Source organism: Barbus barbus (genome assembly GCF_936440315.1).
Source record: "Barbus barbus genome assembly, chromosome: 24".
Classification (NCBI taxonomy): domain Eukaryota; kingdom Metazoa; phylum Chordata; class Actinopteri; order Cypriniformes; family Cyprinidae; genus Barbus; species Barbus barbus.
In genome coordinates this window covers 15,198,462-15,220,018 of record NC_136752.1, presented here as the reverse complement: position 1 = coordinate 15,220,018, position 21,557 = coordinate 15,198,462, and the positions used below count along the sequence as shown (strand labels likewise).

The 21,557-nt window shown below is 37.9% G+C and overlaps 1 protein-coding gene across 2 annotated transcripts in view; it reads right to left on the bottom strand.

The window, feature by feature from the left end:
- LOC306844288 (E3 ubiquitin-protein ligase SH3RF1) overlaps positions 1–19,098 on the bottom strand; it is a 59,367-nt gene extending 40,269 nt beyond the window's left edge. For both annotated transcript variants that reach the window (XM_079376293.1, XM_079376294.1), the window contains exons 1-2: positions 18,790–19,098; positions 16,290–16,849 (exon numbers count right to left, since the gene is read on the bottom strand). In XM_079376293.1, the coding sequence (XP_079232419.1) occupies positions 16,290–16,715 (426 nt within the window). In that variant the 5' untranslated portion in view covers positions 16,716–16,849; positions 18,790–19,098. The remainder of the gene's footprint in view (positions 1–16,289; positions 16,850–18,789) is intronic.
- Between the last annotated feature and the right edge of the window lie 2,459 nt (positions 19,099–21,557).

Sequence of the window (21,557 nt, the reverse complement as noted above, 5' to 3'; positions counted from 1 at the left end):
CTTCTCATTTGAAATAATCACCATAATCATACAGCACATTGTATTTATAAAACAAAAAGCCTATTCAGAATTGGTATGAAATATATTTGGAATGTAGTTCATATAGTTCAATGGGGGATTCCCATTTTGTTTTGTTTTTAATTTGTCAGATGAACCCCTAAAATATTTACTTGAAGTAACCCTTGAGAATATTTTCATAAACATTTGCAGTTCCCTGGTTCTCTGATGTTGGTCAATTTATTTAGAAACATTTATTTCAGCCTTTTTTTCTTGAGGCCTTTTTTACCCTCTGGACAGTATAGAGAGCAAACAGAAAGCAAAGTCGGAGAGAGAGCCAGGACTCAAAACTCGGGTCCCCAAAGCTCAACCATATGTTACATAAAGTATTTGTCAGAGCACTGCCCAAAAGGCCATCATATCCAACTACATTCTTATGATTTAAATAATTAGTTGTTTCCTTTCCTGCAGTTCCTTTACAAACTCTGCCCTACAGCAAACTCCCGTCCATCCTGAAAGGATACAGATATAGGGAGGAGGAAGGGAATGTTTGGACCCATGCAACCACTGGAACTTCTCGACTATGTTCAGCTTATTCTTTAGGGTAGGGGTCAAAGGTCAAACCAAAAAAGAGCCCATCAATCAACATGAGGCAAAAGAACTGTCAATCAATCACACTTGGCTATCAGCATCAAGACTGAGGGAGCATCTCAAAAACTAAACACGCCTCCAAGAATCAAACTCCTCAAATAGCTCTTATTTACAGACCATTTAAACTACAGATCAAAATCAAAACAGACACAAATGGTGTGATAAAGCGAATCAGTCGTGAGACCACACATGGTGATGTTTAGATTTGTGTGTGTTGTTCAGTCCAGGTGGGCCATCGCAGGTGTGACAGATTTACTATAAAACAGCAGCACCAAAAGAAAACATTACAAACACAGCTGTCAGGAGAGCTCAGGTGTCTTAGACATATGCCACACATCCACACACACACAGAGTGGCGTGATGATATATAGATTGGTTAGCGCTTATTGATTGGTGAATAATGACCAGATGTGACTCAGCTGGGAAAGATGCAGATGGCAGCAAAGAACACACGAAAGCATGTGTGTGCGTGGAGCAGATGTTAATATCACCAAATGAAATATTCAAGTCTAGTCTTAGCCTCATATAACAAACTTACAGATTGAGATTCCAAGTTTATGCAACGTTTGAGAGTAAAAGCATTAATAAGACCTCCCGAAAACATCTTTATACAATACTGATAGTAATACTTAAATATGTAAATATTAGTAGAGATCAAAATTAGAGAACAATTTCCTAAATTTCGAGATCAATGATTAGAGCTATCTGAAGTTATCCTAACAGGAGTAAAAGTTCAGTTTTTAAAGCATATTTCATGAGTTAAATATATTCTGAAGCACTATAAAAACTTAAATGAGATATTTGAAAAAGTACACTGATTAAAATTAGAGAACAGTTTTAGATACCTCCCAGTTATTGGTGTTAATCTGGCACCTCATGCTAATTTCCTTCATTATCAGACAAACCTTATTTAACTGGCAGCCTAGCTTTCCAGTTTTCACTGACTTTGCAAGACAGTGAGCCAATCTCAAAGTGACCGAAACCCTCCGACAGCAGGTTGTCCAGATGAAGGCCACTAGCAGCCAAAGCAAGAGAAGTTTGTCACTCCAAATCTGTGATTTCTAGAATATTGCATCTTTACAATGTCACCAACTTATTCAAGTCCCCTAAAAAGGCTGGTTGTCCACGAAAGACAAATGCATGAGAGGACAGAATAATGCGGAGAATCTCGATGGGCAATCGGTTCAACACTGCAGCTAGAATTGCTCGTCAGTTCAGCAACGGACAAGGATCTATCTCGGCAAACAGTGTCTCGACATTTAAGAGAAGTCGGACTGAAAGCCCACACTGCAGTGTCCAAACCTCTCATCAGCAGAAAGAATCAAAAAGCTAGACTAACCTATGCTGAGGAGCATGTTGTGTGGACAGAGGAGAACTGGTCCAAAGTTCACTTTAGTGATGAAAGCAAGTTTAATTTATTTGGGTCCGATGGGGAAACATTATGTTCATCGTCAAATTGGGAAAGACTGAACCAAAAGTGAGTAAAGTAGTAAGTGAAAGGTGGAGAAAGAAGTGTCATGGTTTAGTGGATGTTTTCTGCAGCAGGATTTGAGCCTCTTAAGGTGCTTTCTCACTGTGTAGTTCTAGGAACTTAGTTTGAGGGTTTCGTGATAACAGATGGAATGTAAACACAATTTACGTGACTAAAAGAGCATGAAAATCTGACAAAATCTATGACAATCTGTAGTGTTCTCATAGAGATTGAGAAAAGAACATAATGCTGCAGACAACAGGTAAATGGCATTATCACTGTTTTCCATGTTTGTGGAGTAAATACTTTTACACAGCTTTTTAAATATGCCAGTAGCCGGTGTTTCGTAAGCGTTTGGCCAATCAGTGTACACGTACGTCACTGTTTTAGACCCTACTCTGAAGTAAGAGTTCATTTAAAGAGCTAATTTAGCTCCCCCCCCAAAAAATGTGTGACCAGTCTTAAGTCGCTGGGGTATATTTGTAGCAATAGCCAAAAATAAATTGTATGGGTCAAAATTATCCATTTTTCTTTTATGCCAAAAATCATTAGGATATTAAGCAAAGATCATGTTCCATGAAGATATTTAGTGAATTTCCTACCATAAATATATCAAAACTTAATTTTTGATCAGTAATATGCATAGCTAAGAACTTCATTTAGACAACTTTAAAAGGTGATTTTTCTCAGTATTTAGATTTTTTTGCACCCTCAGATTCCAGATTTTAAAATAGTTGTATCTTGGCCAAATATTGTCCTATCCTAACAAATCATGCATCAAATCATGTTCAGATGTTGTAGAAATCTCAATTTCGAAAAATTGACACTTATGACTGGTTTTGTGGTCCAGGGTCACACATGTTCCTAGTTCCCACGGTGCGAACACACCACAAAGCAGAAATTTCCACCAATACTTCTATGAACTATGAAATGTTCCTCCGGTACAGATGCACCTTTATACCGCTACATGGCAGCGTGAATGCAAATTGTAGTTTGCGGTTCCTTCCCTGTGTTCATCGCCCAATCAGAGAGCAATTTTCATGCAAGTCAATGTCCTTATCACACAGCAAAAAAGGTAAAGCAGTTACTTGAAGCTGAAAACACTGAAATAATTAAATGGTCAGCCCAGAGTTCTGATCTAAACTCGATTGGGAATCTCTGGAAAATCTTTGGTGACAGAGTTATAGCCAAGAAAACCACTGCTGTCACCAAACTGTGGAAGAGACTAGAAGTAGAGTAGACCAAAATCACACCAGAGCAGTGTGAGAGACTAGTGATGTCATGTGGTCCAGATGTGCTGAAGTTATTCAAAGCAAGGGCCTCTACACTTCCTAATTTCTGACTGCTGTAACCTTGAGAAATTTTAGTTGTTATCTTTCTTCATACTACAATCATTGCTGTTCTCTAATTTTTAATCTCTGTTTTCCACAAAATTAAAGGTTTTTGTTGAAGTGCTTTGGTTTTATTTTTATAAAACATTTATAAAAAGCTATGTTCTACCAGCACGATATAGCCACAACTAAAATGCTTTTCATCAGATGATGTTTTTCTGTCCAAGCGGGTGATTCTTGGCCAGAATAAGTTAAAAGTGGACCAGACAGTGAGCAAAAAGTCACTTTTATACTTTTATACACTACACAAGTAATGAGACTGAGAAAACAAACACCATTTAAGCAAACCAGACAAATGCTGGGACTGAAACTTTAATCCAGTTTCAGATGAAATGACATGAGTAATACCTGACACAGAGAATACTTAAACACACAGAGACAGAGAAACTCTCACACACACCCTTCCCCAAGGGCCCACCGGCGTTCTCCTCTAAACAGCAAGACAGTCTCCATGGTTACGCTTTTAACACCTGATTAGGTCTTTTGATCCCTACCCTGAAATTATGTAACCTCAGGGCAGAGAAATGGACAGTCACGCCCAACAGAGCCACAGCATACACAAACACATCCAAAACACAACAAATCCAAAACACCAGCCTGTGCCGGCACGCTAACAGACGTCCGAGGGCACAAATGCACCCAAACACACTCAAAACAACAGAAATGTGCACAAATAGTGGGCCAAACTGTGAAATACAACTCACATCAGCCTCGTTTATTGTTAATACACACATACACACGCACATATACACCATCTGGAGGCCTGTGGGAAACATTACGCTGTTGAGAACGACTTCCTGCTATCGGCCAGGAGAGAAATGAGGGAGGGAATTTAAAAAGTCGAAAAAGATTAAAAGGCAGAGAACAAGAAAATGGAAGCGAGGGAGTAATGGGTAATAAAAGGAAGGGAGAGAGGGGGAAATGAGCTGATGTGCTTGCAGAGAGTACAGCGGGACGGAAAAGAGGAGACAAGACTGAGAAAAAGAGAGAGAGGGGGATCTGTGTGCACAGAGTTCTGTAACTACAGGTTTGACTACAGGGCCTTAATGAAGGGGTTACACGACACAGGCACAGGTCAGCCAGAGGTTGACGCAGCAACCATGATATCATCAAAAAAGGCCAGTGTGAGTCAATGCGGGCCGCTCGGCCACAGGGCAGCCAAGGGGCGGGCCAATGGAATGTCACTTTTATACGTGCCAGGACGCAATAAACAGCATTCCTCGTTCCTTGCGTAAAAACACCAAGTACCGCCAAAGAGAGACAGAGAGGCAAACAGACTGCTGAGAGGAGGCAGGGAGAGAGGAAAAGCTTCACGCATCAAAAGGGTGGCCTACAGAGTTTAAATTTTAGGGCTTTTGAGGTTTGGGGAGGTTTCCGTCAAGGAGATTGATCTCACAAAACTCTGTCACTGATGGACAAACACTCGGGTTTGAGGTTAAATGTTCCCAAGTGGTGCATGTGGGTGTGCAACCGTGTGAAACGTTAAGGATTTCTCTTGCAATCTTTACGGGAAGTGGAGCAAGGAGAGAGAAAGTGAACTTTGTTCATAGCTAATGTGGTCCTGCACTCAGACAAACGTTTTGTGCAGTTGTGATAGCATAGCTGTTTTTTTTCTCAAGATTTCGCACCTGATCAACTTCTTATTTCACATTCTTTTTAAAGGGTTAGATCACCCAAAAATTTTAATTCTGTCAAATTACTCACCCTCATGTCGTTCCAAACCCATAAACCCACAAACATTCATCTTTGGAACACAAATTAAGATATTTTTTGATGAAATCTGAAAGCTTTCTGACCCTGCATATACAGCAACACAACAGACATGTTCAAGGCCCAGAAAGGTAGTAAGGACATTCATAAAATAGTCCATGTGACATCAGTTGTTGACAGTCATGGCTGCTGTTGACAGTTGACAGTTGTTGACCATGAGACAGTCACAAGCCTCCAGGTTTTCATCCAAAATAACAAACTGTGTTCCGAAGACGAACAAAGCTTTTACAGGTTTGGAATGACATGGGGGTAAGTGATTAATGACAAAATTTTCATTTAGGGGTGGAGTAACCCTTTAATTTTATGAAGCTACAAGAATAATAATAACAAAAATAACAACTTTATCCAACAATTTCTTCTCTTCTATGTCAGTCTCCGCCACGTGTTCAGAGTACCACACCGCATGCGTGTGATGCTGCTGTCCCAGCAGCCGGCGTTCTGACGTAGAGCATCCATCTGTCTTAGTTCATCATCTGTATTTGATGTTGCAGCTTCAGAAAAATTAAGGTTTGAACCACTGATGTCACATGGAGTATTTTAACAATGCCCTTACTACCTTTCTGGGACTTAAATGTGGTAGTTACATTGCTGTATATGGAAGGTCAGAAATCTGTCGAATTTCATCAAAAATATCTTAATTTGTGTTCCGAAGATGAACAAAGGTCTTACAGGTTTGGAACGACATGAGGGTAAGTAATGACAAAATGTAAATTTTTGGGTGAACTATCCCTTTAAAGCCATACATAACTCTGAAAACAAAGCTGAAAAACTATCAAAGAACTCTTTCATATATTCAATGCTATGAATATCACAAATGCTGGCAAATCAAGCATCTATTATTGTTACTCTTCTGAAGTGGTCATTGCAGCAGTCTGGAACAGAGCTTCTCGACTTCCATAGGTCCATGGGTGTTAGGCCAGCCAATCAGATCTGAGCTTGCTATTTTAAGAAACTCTCAAATGTACAAAGTGAATCAGATGCACCATGAATAGTCTGTAGACTGCACAATTACACAATATTACAATTGAAAAAGCATACTTCACCAAAGAGAAGTCTAATGTTTTACTGGAAGATCAAAAACGTATTGTTTAAAATATATGAGGTAAAAAAAACAAAAACAAAAAAACATGAATGGATCAATTGTTTACAACTAGATCAATAATACACATTTAGAAAACGGAGTGAGTTATCTCGTGTCAACTAAGGTTTCTGTAAAGAATTAATAAAAAAATTTAAAGGGGTCATCAGATGCAAAATTCGCTTTTAAATGTTGTTTGAACTGAAATGTGTGTTGGCAGTGTGTGTACACAACCACCCTATAATGATAAAAACCCTTTCTCAGATCAAGCCATTCACAGAGTCTTGGCAGTGTGACGTCACACAGGCAGGCTCCTCCCAGGAATATTGACCGTTTTATCATAGACCCGCCCAGAGTAAGCTGTCAACAGTCCACCATTGTTTCCACGCTGGAACAGATGTAGACAAGAATGTCTTCTAAGCGATTGAGGCATTTTGTTTTTGGATGTAATAATGAACATAGCAGTCGTCATGTACTCCCGACATCTGAGCCGCTGAAAACGCAGTGGATTACTTGTTTTTAAAGAGAATGCCCCTTCAATCTACCTAAACGCATCTATGTTCGCGCAAATAATTCGTGATCCAGCTTCATCTACAGAAGAAGTGAGTATACGTTTTTTTTAATGAATCTTTGCAAATCGCCTTTCCTAATAATGTGCTAGTTAGCAAGTTCTGTAACGAATGCGGCTAAAGTTAACATTCACAGTCCCCACGGAAGAGAGGGGCGGCATGAGCAGAGCTCATTAACATTTAAAGGGACATGCACCAAAACGGGTTGCTGTGAACAGAGCTGTTTTTGAAAAGGTAAAAAGGGTGTTTTACACTTCCATTGACAAAGTGTGTTATAGACTTTTCATTAAGACCCTATAGAAACATATCATCTTGTGGAAAATGGGCATCCGATGATGATCTACTTTCACTGCATCAAAATGTTCTATTTACAATGTGTTTTCTGCAGCATTTAAGAAATTAGTCTTTGGGTTTGGTAACAATAACAACTATTTGTATTCAATGATTTAAGCAATCTTTATAAACAGTTAAAGTGTTCTGTGTTTAACTAATTTATTGGTGACACAATAGATATAGAAGTAAATCACCTGTGGATTCACCAGCAGATGTGACACTTGTCTGCAACAAAAATAAAAACAACCATTACACTCAAGGCATAGATGCAGATAGTGTAAATAGTTTTTATGTAATAATATTAAACCTGATCACAATTTTGAGGGAAATAGCTGCTAATTGTGCTATATGTGTACATGCCATCTTATTGAAAAGAGCCTCGACCCACAACGCCATTAAACCAAGCAACTGCTCATCAATTAAATGTAAGGCCTTATCCGTTCTGCCTCTCATAACGAGATATTAGATTTAAAATGTGCGCTCTGGGCTAACAACACAGCTGCTAACGCTCTCTCAATGCCAGATATGGAGATTCATAACATCATTCTCACATTCAAAGAGGTTTTAGAATCTGATTAAATATTAATACCTTTCTGAATGTATGTGTGTGTGAGGAAGATCAAAGAGTAGCTCTGAATTATATTACCACTCTTTGCCTCCTGCTCTGACGCTGACCCCAGTCACATGACCTCTCACATCTAACCTACGACCCGTGAGCTGTTTCTCTTTGTTTCATCTCTGACAACCCAGCTGACCTGGTGGCCACAGAAAGCCAAGTCACGTCGTCTCAGAACGGGAGGAGAAAGTGATGAGGTTAAACCATCATTATGTTGGTGCTCAGTTCCCTAAGTCTTACAGAGAGGATCAAGACACCAGTGTTTCCTACTAAGATGCGTTTTTCGCTGAATGTGCACTACCTTTAAAAAAATTACAGTTTTTTTTTTTAAATAATTAATTCTTTGATACAGCAAGGACACCTTAAATTAAAGGTGACAGTAAAAGACATGTATAATGTTACAAAAAATATATTTTTAATATAAATTCTGTTATTTTAAATTTTGTATTCATCAAATAATGAACTCTTCTGCTCTTTTCAAAATGGCGCCGCTGTGTTCTGACGCCGTCCAGGCCGCTCCGCTTAGATTTTGCTTTAATTTACTTGTTTACTTTTACTTTATATTTATGTTTTTTATCTTTTATTTTAATTTATTCTTTTATTTGTATTCTATATAACTGCACTGTCCTTAGAGCGGACCTGACCTACATTTCACTGCTGGTTATATAATGGTTATATAATTGTGTGTGTGACAAATAAAAAATCTTGAATCTTGAAATAAACCTTAAAAAAAAAAAAAAAAAAACATATAGTTTCCACAAAAATACTAAGCATCACAACTGTTTTCAAAAGCACTATATCAGCATATTAGAATGATTTATGAAGAATCATGTGACACTGAAAACTGGAGTAATGGCTGCTGAAAATTCACAGGAATAAATTACATTTTTAAAATATATTATTATTAATATAATTATATTTCACAATACTGCTGCTTTTACTTTATCAAAAGAATGCAGCATTGGTGAGCATTAGAGATTTATTAAAAAACGTAAAATAAAAACTTAATGACCCCACATTTCAGACATTATCAGAATCATACATTAACTGAGTAACCATTCTGGCTGATTCAGTGAGTTCATCTGACTGATGAGCAATTCATTAAATGAATCGGTTCATAAGTCATTTGTCTATACTAGTTGCGCTGTGTGCTTCTGATGCATTAATTTAAATTGAATTAAGGCTGCAAATTCACAATTTGCAAGACATACAATTTCTTTTGCTTTAGATTCAGAAGCAGCAGAGTGATTCAGGAAACACTTTGAGACACAGATCCCATTCATTCACTCTAATAACCAGTTCAATGAACATTCTACCTCCTACACAAACTGAACACAAGCCTCGTCTCAAAGTCTGCTCACAAAAAGGTGAACCCCGGGCGGCATTCAGGCAAGTCATTCACAAACACACAAATACATATGCATCACACGCACAATAAAACTGCTTGTGATTAGTCAGCAGGCGTCCCGCTGAGTTGTTTCAGCGAAGTGGTTTTTGAGCTCAGTGGTAGGGAGATTCGCCATAAACAGCTGACATTCAGCCCGTCACCGTACGTGTACACTGGTGCAGAGTGAACAGAGATGAGCAGGTCCCTTCAATTTATTATACCTATGGGAGCTGAGAGACAGACACACACAGGGGATTGTGGGATTGACAACAGATCGGCGCTAGCGGTAAGAGTGTCAAGAAGTTGAGAAATGTTCAACTTTATGCAAATGTGAAGCAAGAAAAGCCGACAGCTTATCGCTGTGAGGTGAAGGCACTGACATCTATAATAATCTACCGACAGTGGTAGGGTTTCAATATTTTCATTTTTATATACACCACCATTCAAAGGTTTGGAGTCAGTAAGTTTTTTTTTTTAAGACATTAATACTTCAGCAAGGATGCATTAAATTGATGAAGTGACAGTAAAACACTTATAGTGTTACAAAAGATTTCTATTCCAAATCTTTTAGCTTTCTGTTCATCAAAAAATCTTGAAAAAATAGGCCTATATTTATCACTGTTTCCACAAAAATATGAAGCAGCACATCTGTTCAGGATTCAACGTAATAAGAAATGTTTCTTGAGCGCCAAATCTAGCAATTTCTTAAGGATCATGTGACACTGACAACTGGAGTAATGCGTTACAGGAATAAATTACACTTTAAAATATATTAAAATAGTTAAAAAAAAAAAAAAAAGTTATTTTAAATAGTAATTACACTTCTAGCCTGGGTGAACATAAGAGACTTAAAATCTTACTGACCCAATGTCTTATTCTAGTGTTCTTCCTTCTGTTTCTCTTTAATAATCATCTTTATTTCAATCTAAAAGACAGCTGTAGGGGTTTGTGCGCCCCACACAGACACACAGTTTATGGGGTTTGCCCTTTCACTGCCCCGATCCTGTCAGATCAGAGGTGGCCACTAACAATAAGCTGTTACGCATCTGTCTGCTCGACCGCACCTCCTGCTATTCTTCAGCACCGATAGAAATCGGAGGGAGAAAGACAGAGTCAAAAAGAGACAGAGGTGAGAGGGAGCGGCACCCTTTGCCCACTGGGACTCAAGGGTAGCAGTGTGTTCTTTGATCACTGGCTTTTCAGCAGCTCATGGAATCCACCTGCATGTTCCTGTGCCCCACCTCTTTCCCCTCAGAAACACTTGAACCCCCTGGATGAGGTCCAGATATGGCATGGTTTCAGCTTCGGGCAGCACGCCCTCAGACCATCCTTTAATTTCACACAGAAGGATTCAGTGTTGTGTTTGACACTCTTTGGGGTATTTGGCCAATGATTATATATACAGGGCCTATAATTAACACTCGCCAAGTGCCAGTAAAAATCAGCGTTGGCGAGTAGATGTAACAGTATAAGTCGCCAGTCGGCAGGTAAACTTTTACGAAATATAACAATGCAATGTAGTGAGAACAACAGCCAGTTTTTAAAACGAATAAAATAATATTTTCCAAAGACAAGATCATCGTGATTATAGCTGTTCATAAGCGACAAGAGTGAATCAAATAATAGATACAAACGGACTGATAAGGTCAGCGCAGTGTGATGGCCAGCTGTACAGTTCTAATAACCTTTGCCCGAGAAGATATTACTGCTTCATTTCGGAAGATTAACATTTTCTTCTTTATTCTTCATAGCCCGAGAATGTGGCGACACATACCTGGGGTTACGCCGCAGAAACGGTGCAGTGAAGTAGGCTATAGGCTATATGTGAAATTACGACAGTATAAACATGCGATTAATCATGATTAATTACAGAGAAACATGTGATTACCTTTTTAAATTGATTTAAATTGACCTTTTATAGATTTTAAATTTAAATTTAATTTCTAATTTTATAGGTCCCCCAGAAAGAGATCAGGATGACCCCCACCCCCTTGGCCCCCTTCAAATTTTCAGTTCGATAATCCGGCCCTCAAATGAAGCTAACAGAAAAGCCCTGCTCTAATCCGTTAACATGGGTGCGGGAAAAAAAATACACACCACATACACACTGCAAACGGAGTATGTGTGAAACAGGTGTAACACGATGGACTGCTCCGTTTGCCGAAAACATACAAAGGACAAGAATCTCAAAGTTTTTACGGCAAAAAAAAAAAAAAAGATAAATCAATCAATATGTTTGTTGTTTTTTCTTGTAAGTAAAGTAAAGGACAAACGAAAAACATTGTAAATATGTTTAGTCACTGTAGCTGTAATAAATGCCTGTTTTTGCAAAAAGAGTTTCATGGCCGGTAAAAACTATTTTTGGCTTGTAAATTTTATCAGGTCACTGGCATATATATATATATATATATACACACACAAATTATACAAAGAAGTATTTTGGACTAGTTCAATCCAATTTTTAAACCAACCAATTCATAAGAATAATTTGTTCAGAAATCGGACTACACTGGTCCCATTTTATGTTTTTAATTCACCACAAAAAACAGCTCAAAAGTACTTTGTTTGTGAATCAAAATAAAGTGGACAGGTTGTATGTTTCTGATTCCCTACAAAGAAGCGGCCCATTAGACTCATTTATTTGTGAATGGACAACATTGGTTGCACAGAATGTTTCTGACTCACTAAAAAGAATTGGATAATAGGAGTCATTTGTTGTTGAATTTGACAACACTTGTTTCTATGCATGTTTCTTACTCACTAAAAAGAAGCAGCTGAAAAAAAATGTATTTGCTCATGAATCTGACTACACTTGTCATACTGTACGTTTATGATTCACTAAAAAGAACCATCTTGTAAGAGTCATTTGTTTGTGAACCAGACTATACTGGTCGCTCTATACATTTCTGATTCACTAAAAAGAACCGGATCATAAGAGTCATTTGTTTGTGAACCAGACTAAACTAGTCAATTTCTGATTCACTAAAAAGAACCGGATAGTAAGAGTCATTTGTTTGTGAACCAGACTATACTGGTCGCTCTGTACATTTCTTACTCACTAAAAAGAAGCAGCTGAAAAAAAATGTATTTGCTCATGAATCTGACTACACTTGTCATACTGTACGTTTATGATTCACTAAAAAGAACCATCTTGTAAGAGTCATTTGTTTGTGAACCAGACTATACTGGTCGCTCTGTACATTTCTGATTCACTAAAAAGCACAGGCTCATTAAATTATTTTATTCAAGAATTAGACTACAATTGTCACACTTTACGTTTCTGATTCACTAAAAATAAACGGGTCATACAAGTCATTTGTTTGTGAATTTAACTACATTTGTCACCCTGTACGTGTCCGATTCACTAAAAGAACAGGCTCATAACAGTTATTTGTTCTCAAGTGGTCAACACTGGCAGCGCTGCAAACTTACATTTACATCTCAGGTAAAATATGACTCCTTTTGCCATATACTTCCTGTACTCACTAGTACGCAGATGTTGAAATAGCTACAAAACGCAACATCTGACAACCCAGATCTCAGAGGTGTGGATGTCTGGATGTGTGTATCCCTGAACTAGGTAGGAATTCTTCTTCTTAGCACTAGTTTTCTTCCATGCGTGAGTGCGTGTTTTGTGCGTCTCCAAAGCACGGCATATCATGTGTCAGACTTAACAAAACCCCTCTGAAGACCTAAATAACAGACCTGCCACTCACACAACGCTCTGTTATCATGAAGTTTCAGATGCATTCCTGGTCCTTACACCACCTCTGGATCACAGGCTCTGTTTGAAGCTACAACCACTGCAAAAAGCCCTTTCCACCGGAAGAAAGACTGTTTACACCACCTCACATGCACCCTTAAATAGGCTGGCGTGTGAAAACACAGCAGGCACAAAGAGAGAAGATAAGAAGCAATCACTGCCAAGTTTGCTCATGCGAGAGTTGACTTTTTTCAATAGCAGAGTTTTAGAGCTCACATTGCTGATCAACCTTATATTACCTCACTTTACTGGATTCAGCCGGATCTGGCAAACAGCCTAATGCTAATGACTGTGTTCTTAAAGCATGATATGTACACTGACGGGCTAATTAGAAAAGACTGTGTGGGGAGAGTTCATCAGATTTGATTATTTTCAGAGATGTAGTCTTGCTCTAAGGGCACTTTGGGATAGGGAGGTGTTATTGTGGTGATGCCAACAAAAGGAAGAACAATCACTTAGAGGATTTAGTCATTCCAAACAAATGCAAATTTAAAGCAGACTGAAACATGAGCAGTGATGAGCAGTGAGCAGTGTACATATATATAAATTTTACATTTAAAGTTTAGTTTTTTGTTGTTGTTTTAAATTTTAAAAAGTACAGAATTTTAATGGTGACCATTTATTTTGATCAACAAACATGAAAATAATTATTGATTTATAAGTATCGGCCAGAATTTCAATATCTGTCTACCCCTAAAGCTACATTTCAGCAACAGTAAAATGGATCAAAATACAGTACACTACCATTCAAAAGTTTGGGGTGGGTAAGATTTTATAATGTTCATGAAATGTGTCTCTTATGCTCACCAAGGCTGTATTTATTTGATCAAAAAGCACAGTAAAAACAGATTAAAAAATATATGTATATTATTCAAATAAAAAAAAAAAAACATTTCTATTGTAATATATTTTAAAATGTAATTTATTCCTGCAGCTTCATTATTCCAGTCTTCATATGATCCTACAGAAATCCTTTTTATATATGCTGATTTGATGCTGGAGAAACATTTCTTATTTTTATCAATGTTGAAAACAATTGTGCTTAATATTTTAGTGAAAACTATGACACTTTTTACAGGACTAATTGATTAATATACAGTTCAGAATAATTTATTTAAAACAGAAATGTTTAGTAACAAATGTCTTTAACACGTTTAATTTTTATGTATTATTTAAATACATAATGAATACAATTCACATGAAAAATAGCATTACATTTTGTAGGAGACAAAAACAGTCAAACTTAGTGAATCATCTTAGGGTAAAACCCCCAAATGAGCTTCTTTTGAAGTCAGGTGAATAAGATTACCTTTTAAACTCAAGTTAGTTGAATAGTAGAGAGACGACTAGCTTATTAGGCCAATCCAGGTGTCATTTCACAGCACTGATGTTTATGAACAACAAAAGAAGGATATTATAAAAGATTATAGACCGGAGATGTCTGACTTAGAGCGTCGCCTCCCATCATGCTTTGGGTGGAGGCCTCCTTCTATCCCACAAGTCTGTGTGGGAGAGATGACAGAGGGCTTGATTGTAGGGACACCTGTGTTTTGTTACCGTGCAAAACCGAAAGGTGAAACACAACAAAACACACAATCACAAAACTGCTGCTATGACAACTATCCCGACCTGCCGGGACACTTTGTTTGAAAGCTATACTGGCAGAAACGTGTGCGCTCTCACTCAGACACAAACACAATGGTGTCCACTTGCAGCGTTTTTGCTTTTTTTTTCTCCCCTTTAAAGAAATAAAAGACATCAAATACACAACCACACCAAACAACAAAAATGTGCTGGAAAAGAGGCAGTAAATGCAGCTTCTTGGGTTGCTTTAGGAGAAGCACACTGGCCTGAGCTAATAAGATTCTCTCCAGAACCGTCTGCTAGGGCTATCATTAATTGAAATAAACTGGAATTGCAATATGGCTTAATGTGATTAAACTGCTAAATTTGTAATTTAATTAAATAACTATATGCGCTCTGTGTTTCAGAGTGAAGTGTGGCACTGTGTTCAATTACACAAGAGCAACTCATGACCCGTCGAGTTTGTCGCTTTTAACATGCATTTGGAATGCAACATACATCAACCATATAACCACCAAAAATACCAAAACGACAGTTTTCTGGCAAAATAAAAGCTTGATAGCTTTGAAAATGAAAAAGTTCAGTAACGTAATTTTACAGTTAAAACATTTTATTCTTTAAATAGTCTTATTTTACAGTGAAATAATAAACAGTAATAAAGTAAAAAATATTTTATTTAGTAATAGGAACAGTAATAATAGTAATAGTAGTTATTTCTTTATTGTTATTGTATTTATTTTAAATCATAATCACAATTGATCAAAAAATGCAATTATATTTTTTTCCCTAAAACCTGCAGATATACAAACTGCAAACAATATTTTTCTCCCACATTAAGTATATGTACATGTGCAGTTAAAATTGAGCGACAGCAGCTTTTTGGCATGAGCAAAACGTGAGACTATACATGCTAGACAATTCCAGTTGGACTAAAGTGTTTACATGACATAAAAAAACATAAATGATTACTTTAGTCTGACTGAAATTGCATTTTAAAGCATATATAAATTAAATATGTTCCAACATCATAGACAGCATTTTTTTTTGTTAACTCTAAGAAATGTTCCTTGCTGTATTAATTTTCCTAATTAGACTCCTAAACAAACTCTTTATTTAGAGTTCATTAACCAAAATAATGATACAGATGACAGAGCGAATGAGAAAAAACATCTCAAATTCCTAATTAATTCAGAAATTATTCTTCCTTTCATATCGTACCATGGCTTTGGAGCAAGTCTCCAAGGCCTGACCATGACCAGGCGAGATGGGGTCAGACAAGTTCTCCACCAATATAGCCATCAGGCTAAAGGCCAAAGTATACTTCACTTTTTACGCGTACGCGAGGGACAGCGCACAGTGCGCGTGACGCGAATTGTGTCATCAGAACAGTACGCGCGTACTGTACGCACACCATCCGATTTTTGTAACCGCGCGTACTTTGTACACTCAGGTTGCACATGCGCACTTAAGTTATTTTTCAGTAATCGGGTTTTCCCACATGGTGGCAATACGATCCTGGGCCGTTGTTTCAACGACAACAAAACAGTGGAGACTGCTAGCGTACGCGTACAAAAACAAAGTATACTTTGGCCTTAACAGAAACCCATCACTAAGTTTTTCTGCATGTAAAACAGATGTTAATTGTACCTGTCCATATCTGTCTGATGTATGGGACTCACCCTAACTGGAGTGCTCTTGGCCTGGACCCTCTGAGACTGTCCACCTGTGGGACCTGGATCCCTCTGGCCTCCTCCAGCACCCTGCGCTCGGACACCTGCCGCTGCAGATCCATTAGTACATGTGCTGTGCATGCTACCCGTTCTCCTCGGCCTCTGCTTGATACCGTCCAGTAGCCGTACCAGGAGGATGTTGCTAGGCAACTCATCCACACCACTCTCCACTAGCGTGCGGCATTCCGGGCAGCGCAGTTCTCCACGCGACCCCACAATTCCAAGCAGGCAGCGCCGGCAAAACGTGTGCTGGCACGGCAACACCTTTGCCGTAGCGTCCAGCCGCTCCAAGCACACTGGACACTCCAGCAGGTCCAGGAGCGCAGACTCATCCATTTTCACACTCGCACAATCTTTCTCAGCGTAGTCGTTCATTCAGTCAGTTTTGCCTCTCCGAAGAGAGAAGCACATGGTGTTGGTGTGTGGATATAAGGTTGTTTGGAGGGAAAGTCCAATGCTGATGTCACGTCACTCCCATGCCGCAGTCATGATCATGTCTCTAGCATTCACTGCAGAGAATCAAAGAAAAAGAGATCATATGACACTTCTGTCTTAAAGACATTTTTGGTGGTCTCAATAGCAGGCACATGAGCACACAATGTAATGAGTATGATCAAGGAGGATTTCCAAAGAAAACGGACTCTTAAAATGCAGAATGTTCAAAAAACAACTGAAATTGGTTTTCAAATGAACAGTAAACGTGACACAAATAGCAAAAACACTATGAACTGGAGCAGACAATAAGGTCCAAGCACTGGGGATGGGAATCGTAAGGATTTAAATATTTAACCATTAAATGATTCTGGTTCCTCTTAAAGATTTTTTGTTCCTTAACAGTTGTTTTTAATACTTTTGAGGAAGAAATATTTGAAAAATAGTAATTTAATTCTTATTGCATTTACTTTTTGCCAAAACAATTACTGTCGCTATTAAACGAGGTTAACAAATGTAATTCATGCATTCATTTTATTTTTTATAAAATACCACTGACTGGTGCAAAATTCATGTAATATGTATTTTTAGCCACATCTTGTCATACACAAAACACAATGAGATTAAATCAGTAACTAGAATGTTTTTTTTTATTATTATTCACTAAATTGTACCTCACTTGGCGCATTGTGTGTTTTTGATTCACTAAAAATAACCGATTCCTAAGAGTCAGACAACACTGGTCACGCTGTATGCTTCGCGTACTATACACTATTTTGCCATTTTGTAATATAGTGCGTGTAATGTGTTCACGCGGAAAATTACAAGAAGAAATGTGCATGTTGGACACTTCATGAACTCAAGTGTCGCAGTTTACCATACACTTTATAACCTTATAAAGTGCATAGGCTAGATGGGAAAGTACATAATGCATACTATACAGTAGGTCATTTAGTTCACAACTTGATTATTTTAGTACGGTATTCCGTCCGCCTTTGCAGAAAATGCAAGTGAACTGAAGTCCGGCATTTCTTAAACGGTCCTGTTCTCTAGCCTCAGCCATATATAATACAGTCATCAATGGACCTGGCAACAGGAATAACTCTGAAACAACTACAGAGAGTTTACCGTCGCGTTTGGTCATTTGGCGAGAGGAGACTTCGTGTCTAAACTGCAAATATACGGCCAAACGAGGCAGTAGTGCCCGCGCCTGTGTCCCTCCTCGATCCTCATCCCCTGTGTTCGACCGGTTGTCCAGATTCAATCAAAAGACGAGGATATTTATAAAATATCCTCGATATTTTATAGCAGAGCAGAACACTGAATAGAGACTACATAAAAACTAACGGCAAGATCAGGAAATGCAGTTAACACATGTACAATTAAAGGGTAGCTCCCCCCAAAAACACACAAAAGATGATACTAGGGAAACTGACAACCTCAGTCACTATTCACTTATATTGTAAAGGGGAAAATGCAGTGATAGTGAATGGTGACTGAGACCGTCACATCTCCTTTTGTGAAAGTCATATAGGTTTATAACAGCATAAGGGTGAGTAAATGGTGAAAACTTTACAGTTTTAGGTTGAACCATCGCTTTGTACCTTCAATACAAACCCTCAACCTCGCCCTCACTGTCAATAAAGTCCTGAATACAACCAACAACCTTGTTTTTAATAACTACAAAGCCAACATTAGCCACATTGTTTCCGAATAGCGGTACAAATATATCGACGTTACAATGCTGTACGTGAGTCTGTTTAGATAACTCCTTAAACTAACCCATTCCCAGTCGTGTTTTAAAAAACTAAGACATAGTGAAAAAAGGCGTATAAAGGGTTGTGCGTGATGTGTCACAGTAAACAGTGAACGACAGACGCTTTTATCAACACGTAACTCGTGTTCATGTTGGTTTTAAGTAACGTTAACCATGTAGCTTCACAAACTTTGGTTCGATGTTTAAATTTAATTTAATATGTTATTACGGGGATAATTTGTGAGAGCACAGAAACGCTACCTTAAATAAGGGCCCCTTCTCACTCTTCCTCTTCTTCCAGAACAGTTTCTTTCCCGAGTTCCTCAAACTAGGGAATTCGCCCTGGAAAAGGGATCCTGAAATCTTGATCGCCCAGTTGGACACAAGTTTATCTATTCAGATCCGTATATCTCAGCAAGGAACTGGTCATCGCTCTTGAGTCGTTAAGTAGAAACAGCAAAAAAATCCGAGTCCCGAGAGATTCAGGTTTATTATTTTTAGAAGAAAGCGAAGAAAAACAGGAGAAGCGAGTTCCTGCGTCCGAGCGCCATGACGAGCCCCTTGGATACTGTGGGACACTGCAGCGGACGTGTAGTCGGGAGGGAGGATTTTCAAAACGCACAGCTGGGAGAATGCATCAACCGTTTTGAGCTTAGGCTTCGTCCTTACGAAATGTTAGATAACCAACAACTGAAAAGCTGCGGTTCGTCACAAATAAGCAAAATATATTTCTAAAGTTGATTTAGTTTATACGTAGTGGGCAACATCGTTCATTGACGAATAGTTTGTTTAGAATCTCCGCCTGCGTCACAGAGTGTCACAAATCACAGGAGTCACTGCAGGGGGATTTTTACCAATTTCCTTTAGTAGTATGTTTAAATGGAAAGAAGGATAAAATTTCACTAGATGAACGAGTTGGCCTATGTTTTCCATAACTCACTTTATACTACACTATTTCTTCAGTATACAGTGTGCATACTGTGTACAGTAAGCTAATTATTTGCCTGCTCTTATCTAATTGCCAAAATGTGTAGTAACGGAGAACAATGCAAGGAATACTATATCCCACAGTTCAGCCTGCTCAACTTTACCTTCCTTGTCCATAACCACAAGAAATATTAAACACAATTTCAAAATCGAAAAAAGATCAAATTTCACCAGCTGAACCTCGAGTATGTTCTCAATAGCACACTTACTATTTCTGCAGTATAGCCTATGCATGTATGCTAATAATCTGTGTGCATAGCACACACAGATGGTCTAACTGCCAACATGTGCAGTAACAGAGAACAATGCAAGCCTACTCAGCTTCACCTTCAATTTCCAGAAACGTAAGGAAAATTAAACACAAATATTTCAGAGATGACAACTTGGTTTATTAAATATGCACATATTTACATCATGTGACAACAATATAGCATACCATTCTTTGAAACATTTAACATTGCATGATGCATACTGGTTAACATGTTTGTAAAAATATAGAAGGCAGTATTCATATTCATAAATATTGGTCTCAAACACATAATGTTCTCTCACATCCCCTTGAAACCTTTAGGTTTGGCAGTATTATTTACCAAAGCTTTGAATCTCTCCTCCAGCTTGTGGCTCAAAGGTCAATTTTCTGCTACCTTCCAAATGCACACTGGCACACACAAAGGTTAACATGGAGGTGAGGTTGTCGGAAGATCGACCCGTTACAAAACCATGCATGAGACCTTTTAACATGACACGTCACTCTCACACAGCCCCTCTTGTTCATCAGACACAAGCCCCCAAGGCTGGGATTGTGGGTCAAATCAGATCAAATGCATCCTTGTTGCATGATTATAGTAGAATACCTCGTGGTTTATAAATCAGGAAATGTTTTCCATTTTAAAAACACTCATTTTTGAACACTGCTTCAGCGAACAAAAGTGGGTTTCATTCTACAAAGAGAAGCATTTGCTTTGCAAGGTTTAAGGATCTAAAGAACATTTCAGTGATTCATGATTGTTTGGCGAAGTTTTGCGAAACATTTTCCACATAAATTTCATTCATGTTCAACTCGCGTTACATTTTTATTAGGTGACTTCTGTGTTAAAGAGATAATTCACCCCAAAATGGAAATTTTGCCATTTTGTCACCCTAATGTTGTGCCAGACCTGTATGAAACCTGTTACTTCTCTGGAAAACTTAGGACAATGATTCAATGTTTCTGAACTTGTTTCAAAACCACATTAAACCCACTTCAAATTTCATCAAATGAACAATAACAGTTGAAACATTCTCTAAAAAAATATGTTGTGCTTCAAGAAATGTTTAGAAAGAAATGATGGTGGAATTTTTATTTTTGTGATACGGTTATATTTTTTGTTAATATTTTGACTACATTTTATTTTTATATTTTCAGTTTTCATTTTAAAGTTTTAGTATTTTTTGAATTGTCATTTTATTATTTATTTTCTAAAATGTCTATATTTAGCTTTATACATTTTTTTTAAATATTTTATTTTGATTGTTTATTTTCAAGTAATTATTTTTTTCATGGTTTCAGTTAACAATAACTCTGTAAGATAGCAATATGCTTTAGTAATCCTATAGTCATTTCACTTGAAGGCAAAGTTCTCAAGCCCTAAAGTCAACAGGAATTACATCATCAGGTTTCTATCTCACTGGCTCTTATCATGATGAAGTAATATATCTTGCAAGAATTTACTGCATACGGCATAAACAGAGTAAGTCAAAAGCAGTAAATGTAGCCTACTTATTCAAAAGCTTAAGAGCGCCTTTTCAGTTTATTTACAGTAGCACATATATTTCTACACGCCATAAGCAAGAAGCTAACAATTTATGCATAGACTCATTTATTTTACAGAGCCCACAGAGAACGATAGTGCCAACAGAGAAACACAAATGTGATGAATGTACTACACTATGCTAGGCTTGATGTTGAAATTGCCTTTTATTAGTGTTTGGCTCATCCTTTGTCTGTTGCAAGAAAAATGACAACACATCGTTGTGAGCAATTTGCACTCTTAACTAAATCG